Source organism: Mangifera indica, unplaced genomic scaffold (genome assembly GCF_011075055.1).
Source record: "Mangifera indica cultivar Alphonso unplaced genomic scaffold, CATAS_Mindica_2.1 Un_0008, whole genome shotgun sequence".
NCBI classification, from domain to species: domain Eukaryota; kingdom Viridiplantae; phylum Streptophyta; class Magnoliopsida; order Sapindales; family Anacardiaceae; genus Mangifera; species Mangifera indica.
The window spans coordinates 524,872-530,871 of NW_025401100.1; the positions used below are offsets into that span (position 1 = coordinate 524,872).

Genomic DNA, 6,000 nt, shown 5'->3' on the forward strand with positions numbered 1-6,000 from the left:
TTTTGTATATAAATAATGATATATTATCATATGAATAGATAATTAAAAATTAAATATAAAATAATATTTAATTTTAATGATATATCATTTTTTGTATATATAATATTATTGTTGATAAAATGATATTTGTTGTTACTAGAGTTAGACACGAATAGAATAAAACTTGAATATTTTTTTGTTTAAGTTCGATTTAAAAGAAAAATAGTTTGGTTTAAATTTGTCAAACTAATATTAAAGGTAGTTTAAGTTTAGTTCAAATGAAAATAATTCAATTCAAATTTGATTTGATTTTATAGTTTGAATACATAACTCAAATTTTTGATTTGAATTTATGATTTATTAATAAAACGACATCATTTAATAATTACTTAATATAATTAAAATCAAGTTATAAGTTAAGTATGAATTGAATCAAACAATCTATCTAACTCGTAACTTAAATAATTTAAACTCTTTCTAACTAAAATGTAACATAATTTTAAAATGAATTAAACTATTTAATTTGAACTCAATTTATCAAGTCAAATCAAGTCAAATCAATTCATGAGTCCTACCTACTCAATTTGAATCTAGGATTAGCTGTATCCCACAAAAATCTTAAAAGGTATTAGCAAAATGATCCATTTTCATTTTCTCAAGTACAAGTTAACAGAGAAGTACAAGAACCGTGAAAACGCCTTCTTCGTATTCCCACAAGAGATCACTACGTATATTTTGTACACAAAACATACCTTTTTTTTTACATGTTTGTAGAATTCTATATATCCATACATACTCTTCTTCTTTCTTTGTTGTACAAGTTTAATTTATAACTACATTCTAATCTATCAAGATTAAAAAGAATGATCAAAGAAAACCAAAAAAAAAAAAGGAAAAAACAAGAGAACTCCATGTTGAGATCACCATTCGTGGGTTAATTAGCTGGTAACAGTGATCTCTCTTATAGTCCTAGAATGCGCCAATCCTGCTTCCATCTTCTTACTTCTTGGCCGAAGTATCTTGGACAAGAACCCACCTTTCTTCTTCTTATTATCATGCTCATCACCCTCTTTACCTTGAACAAAAACCAATGATCTACTCTTTTTCAGAATATTTTTGCTACCAAATAGCAAAGTGGACAAAGAAATATTATTCTTCCCCTCAGTTGTGAAACGATACCGATGCATTGGAGAGGCACAAGAAGAAGCTTCTGAAGAGGAATAATAAGACGATAATGAAGAAGGAGATGAGGAAGATTCCATTGTAGAACTATAAACACGAGAAGAGCTTGAAGTTGATATCTTAGAGAGCTTTTCTATTAAACAAAGAGAGCAAACTCCAGGTGATTGCTGGTGTTTAGGGTGCTTTTTGCAGCGAATTATATCAGACTTGGATTTGCCAGTAACATCCTTTGATGATTTCTTCATAAGGGTCGACATTTTTGATTTTCTTTTGGCTTGGTTGGTCAAGTGTTTGAGTATATATAGCAGAGGAAAGGGCTCCTTTCCACGATAGTTCATGGGAGCTTCGTTGGGTTTTCATTAAAATTCCTATTTTGACGGTTGGTGTAAAAGTTTGACAAGTTCGTTGAAGAGATTAATCGAACGGTTGAGATTCGAAAGAGAGTTGAGTGGGGCTCATTTGATAATTTAAGTTGGCGGTTCTGATGGTTAAAGTAAATTATGAAACGTGGAATGGGGAGCATGGGACCAGAGCTTTCTGTTGGGCTGCGTGGAGAATCAAGCATTCACAAGGACAAAGGGCAGGCGTGGACATTAAACGACTGCGTTTAGTATAGAGCATGTTGGAAACGTATAAAACGGGACGTCGGTTCACGGCTAAAGCTCTGGGAATAAGGAATATGTCCTCCCCAACGTAAGTGCATGCGCTGGTTTCTTTCGGTGGAACCAATAATATTTTGCCACGTAGTCTCCTGTTAAAATTTCTTTACACTATAACAGAGTAAAATCAATTAAAAAAAAGTCTTTTCCTACCTTGACAAACTAAATTTTGACGGAAAAAAATAATAATGAACGGAAGAAAGGAATTTTTCCTACTATGAACATAAATTTAAGAGTAATATTATGTGTATTTATTTTAGGTACACAAATATATATATATACTTATATGTATCATTATATGATCGGTTATTGTTTTATTTTTAATTCAAAATCATTCAATCACATTATGATACATATAAATATGCATATATTTATGTAACCAAAATGAGTACACATAATTTTATTGTAAATTTAAGCTCAACTTTTTAAAGAAAAAAATTGAAAACCGAACGTTAACGCTGGGAAGTTAATGGATGAGGATTTCCAGTCACTTCCACGTCGATTTCATATTTTATATTTTAAAACATTTAAATTACTTAACTAATTTTAGACGTTAATTATATACATCTTTTAGGGCAATTGAGAATGGATTATTAAGAAATCTAAAAGTTAAAATTACTTTTTTAAAAAAATTATTTTAATAAAATAGAGATGATTTTATTGTATATTTTTTAAAATATATATTATATTTTGGATGTAGTAAAATATATATTATATTCCAAAATATATATTATATTTACGACAATAGAATACAATCCCAATCCATTTAAATTGGGTTAAAAAATTGTTTATTTTATAATCAAATTTAATATGTTTGAGATAATTTTTAATAAAAATGAAATAATAGGATTACTAGATAAAACTGACTAAACCTAGTTTACAATTGTAAAATTTGCGGTATTTAGTGTGATTAGTTCAATTTTATAAAAGTGATAATTCAATTCGGATAAAATTCGTTGTCACAAAAAATAATAATAATGTGAAAGAAGTAGAACATCTAAATTATGAAACTTCAAAATTTTTGACTAAAGTAAATTACAATTTTTAGGATCAAAATCAAACTCAATCTTTTATATAGTGTTTGGGATATGAAATTATTAGATTATCTTTAATTATATAATTTTTTTTAAAATCATTCTGTCACCACAAATTAATAATATTAAAAAAAATTTAATATTAAATTTATATTGAAACCATCTTCTCCTCGTTTTTTTTCACCCGTATCTTTGTCTTCTTTGAAATCATTCTTAACATTGATTTGATCTCTATAAAAAATTCTAACATTGATCTATTCATCTTTTGTTTATTTATTTTACATTGATGAAATATAATAACTCTCTTCATGTGTTGATCTCCTCCTTTCCAACCCCCTCTAATATCGATTGCAACTTTTTAGAGTTTATCCCACTGATATTAATATTTTCAACTCTATCCAACGTTGACTTCAACATCGATGATAGTGAGATTACAATTAAATTGTGACAATGGCTTCATGGATGTAAATACAAGTTTTCATACTCATTAAATGGCTAAATTATAATGTTTAAAATATTTGAATATGAATTATAAATTAGTTATTTTATAATTGAGTAATATTATATACACAAACAACAACGTATCATTATGTAATCGGATAATTAAAAATTAAAGATAAAATAATATACAATCATATAATGATATGTTATTGTTTATGTTTATAATATTATTATTTATAATTTTATTTCAAATATGATAGATGATGAAATTACAATTTTATCTTAAACCCTTTTTTTTGGTCAAAAGAAAAAGTGTCATATATAATTGAAGAGCAGGAAAATGTGATTTACCCTTTTAAATATTGAGGAAGGCTGGCGACCCATCACGGAATGACTTAAAAGTGTGTCTTGATATGGAATTTTAATCTGACAGCTTTGATTCTTTCTCTATTATCGCCACCAATTTCAAACGTAAATCAAGGGATTTCGGTTGGAAATATAGCATAAAAAGAGCATGTAAAGCCATTAAAGAAAGTTGGTAGGAACAACTATTACTGGTCTACCATTCTTTTTCCTTCCCTGCCACAATCCACAAACTCTCCATGCCCTCTCATCTGCATCTGTATCCGCCTAACCCTCACTAACCAAAGCTCACATCTTTCCCCATCCACACATGTAAAAACTAGGCAACTGCTTCATTATTGTTTTGATGTCAATTGGAAAATGACCTCCCGTCTCATCCCAACCCCCACACAATACTTATCTCTCGCCGTCGTTGCAACCGTTTGCGGAAATTGCAAGTGTAAAATATGGATTTCTAAATCACAAAAGAAATAACGAAATTGATTGGGAGTACTTGGCTATAATGTTAACGAGAAAAGTAGTTGCAAGCTACCCTTCAATCTAATCCATGTCGTCGGACATAATGACCTATGGAACTCAAGAAGTTTCTTTATATTGTTTCCACTATAGTAAGCTATTATTAAATAATCATAATTAAACAAATAACTGACAATGTTCAGATTTCTGGAACAAGGAGAGAAGCATGGAAACTACCAAGTGTCCCTTAAAGTTTCAACTCACAGAGTCATTGCTAACTTGAATACCTTGCACAGGAATGCAGCAATATAGAAAAGATCAATCACTTATTTTGCTGATTCAGCAGCCTCAGCCGTTTTGACTTCTGTTGGGCACTGGGATACATATGGCTTCAGCTGCATGAACAAACTTAATCAATTAAGTAATTATCCAACAGCTTACTAACATGAGACCTCAAATCTTGTGCTGGAAAAAAAAAAGCCATTTCCAAGTATAAGTAAGCAGTGTCAAATATGCAACTTCCATTTCCAGGCCATACTTAGATTAGAGGTCCATCAAGAACAAGATCAAATTTAAATGTCTAATTCTACTTCCAAGAATAGGCCGTGCTAATCAGATTAGATCCACCTTCAGAAACCTAACTCAAGAGAAAGCCAGGTAATTGATCCAAGTGTATCAATTGGAGCTCCCTAATAAATACAGAGACTAATTTGCACAATGCATTATATGAATGAATGCCATGGGTTGGTTTGATAATTGCTCAAAGTTTAAGAAAATGAAGTCCAGAAGATGAATTGATGGCACAGAAATCTACACTTTTCTATTTGACTGTTAACAGAGAACACCATTGGCATAAATTCCTTAATCAATCCATTAAGGAATTTTGGGTGAGGGAAAATCCGTAGTGTTCCTTGTGATCAGAATTCAAAATCCTTAATAACTGTGTTCAGAAGATTCTATACCTAATTCAAAATTCGAGGCAAATCTCAATGCTTGAAGCATGAACCTCTTGATTACAAACACAAACTCTATTGAAACTGAATCTCTACAGCTATGAAGTACTGAAGAGAACTAACACCATCTTTTGCAAAGCATTTCTCGCTCTAAAACTAAATAGGAGTTACACTAACACAGCCTATGGAAAAGTTCATACATGTCAATCCACATCACATACAAATCTTAATGCAACAGGTAAATAAAAAACAAAAAGAAAAAGAAAAAATCAGAATGCGAGAACCTTGAAGTCAGTCAAATCAGGAACCACATAGTTCGGCAGTTTCTCTGGCACCACGACGTACCCACCTGCATTAATTGCCCAGTTAAATCAACGAGTGCAAAACTACAAATGTTGTGAGCATGTAAAATTATAAATTTTGATGAAACAGTTGAATTATCAGGAAATAAGAAAAAAAAAAACAATTTTTTCTATTCATAACTTTTCAGTACGTTTCACTGAACTCAAACAAGTATCATTACTCTTCTAAAGCCCAGGATTATCAAAACTAAACATTTCAGCAGAAATGGGAAATTGCAAATGGGAATAAAACAATCGAACCTTTGCGAGTATGGAAACCAGTTGGCTTGCAATTCTTTCCCTTGTAATAATCTCGCGGGGCGCGTTTCGACGAGAGAATGTCAAGTGATGATGTACGTTTCCTTCGCATCGCTCTTCCTATCCCTATTATAAGCCCCAAAGCCATTTTCTTCCCTATTGACTTCGATCAACGCTTGAATTAGCTTATATCAAATCGAAACCAATTTTGTATCAATCTTTTAACAGCTAAAATGAAATTTCCAAGGTTTGGCACAACGGCGAATACAAACTATAGCGCTCTGAGGCAAGAGGGTTTAAGGGTTTTTTGCGGTTTCTGTTCTTTGAATTGGAA

General features: G+C 30.9%; 2 protein-coding genes across 2 annotated transcripts; both read right to left on the reverse strand.

Annotated features, from left to right (window-relative positions):
* Window positions 1-657: 657 nt before the first annotated feature.
* LOC123205552 lies at window positions 658-1,417 on the reverse strand. The gene has a single exon (XM_044622532.1). The coding sequence runs from the start codon at window positions 1,404-1,406 to the stop codon at window positions 918-920; it is 489 nt and encodes a 162-aa protein (XP_044478467.1). The 5' UTR covers window positions 1,407-1,417; the 3' UTR covers window positions 658-917.
* Window positions 1,418-4,117: 2,700 nt separating this feature from the next.
* On the reverse strand, window positions 4,118-6,000 carry LOC123205524 (39S ribosomal protein L41-A, mitochondrial-like). Its single transcript, XM_044622493.1, has 3 exons — window positions 5,670-6,000; window positions 5,352-5,416; window positions 4,118-4,509 (listed from the first exon to the last, which is right to left on the reverse strand). The coding sequence occupies exons 1-3, from the start codon at window positions 5,812-5,814 to the stop codon at window positions 4,441-4,443; spliced, it is 279 nt and encodes a 92-aa protein (XP_044478428.1). The 5' UTR covers window positions 5,815-6,000; the 3' UTR covers window positions 4,118-4,440.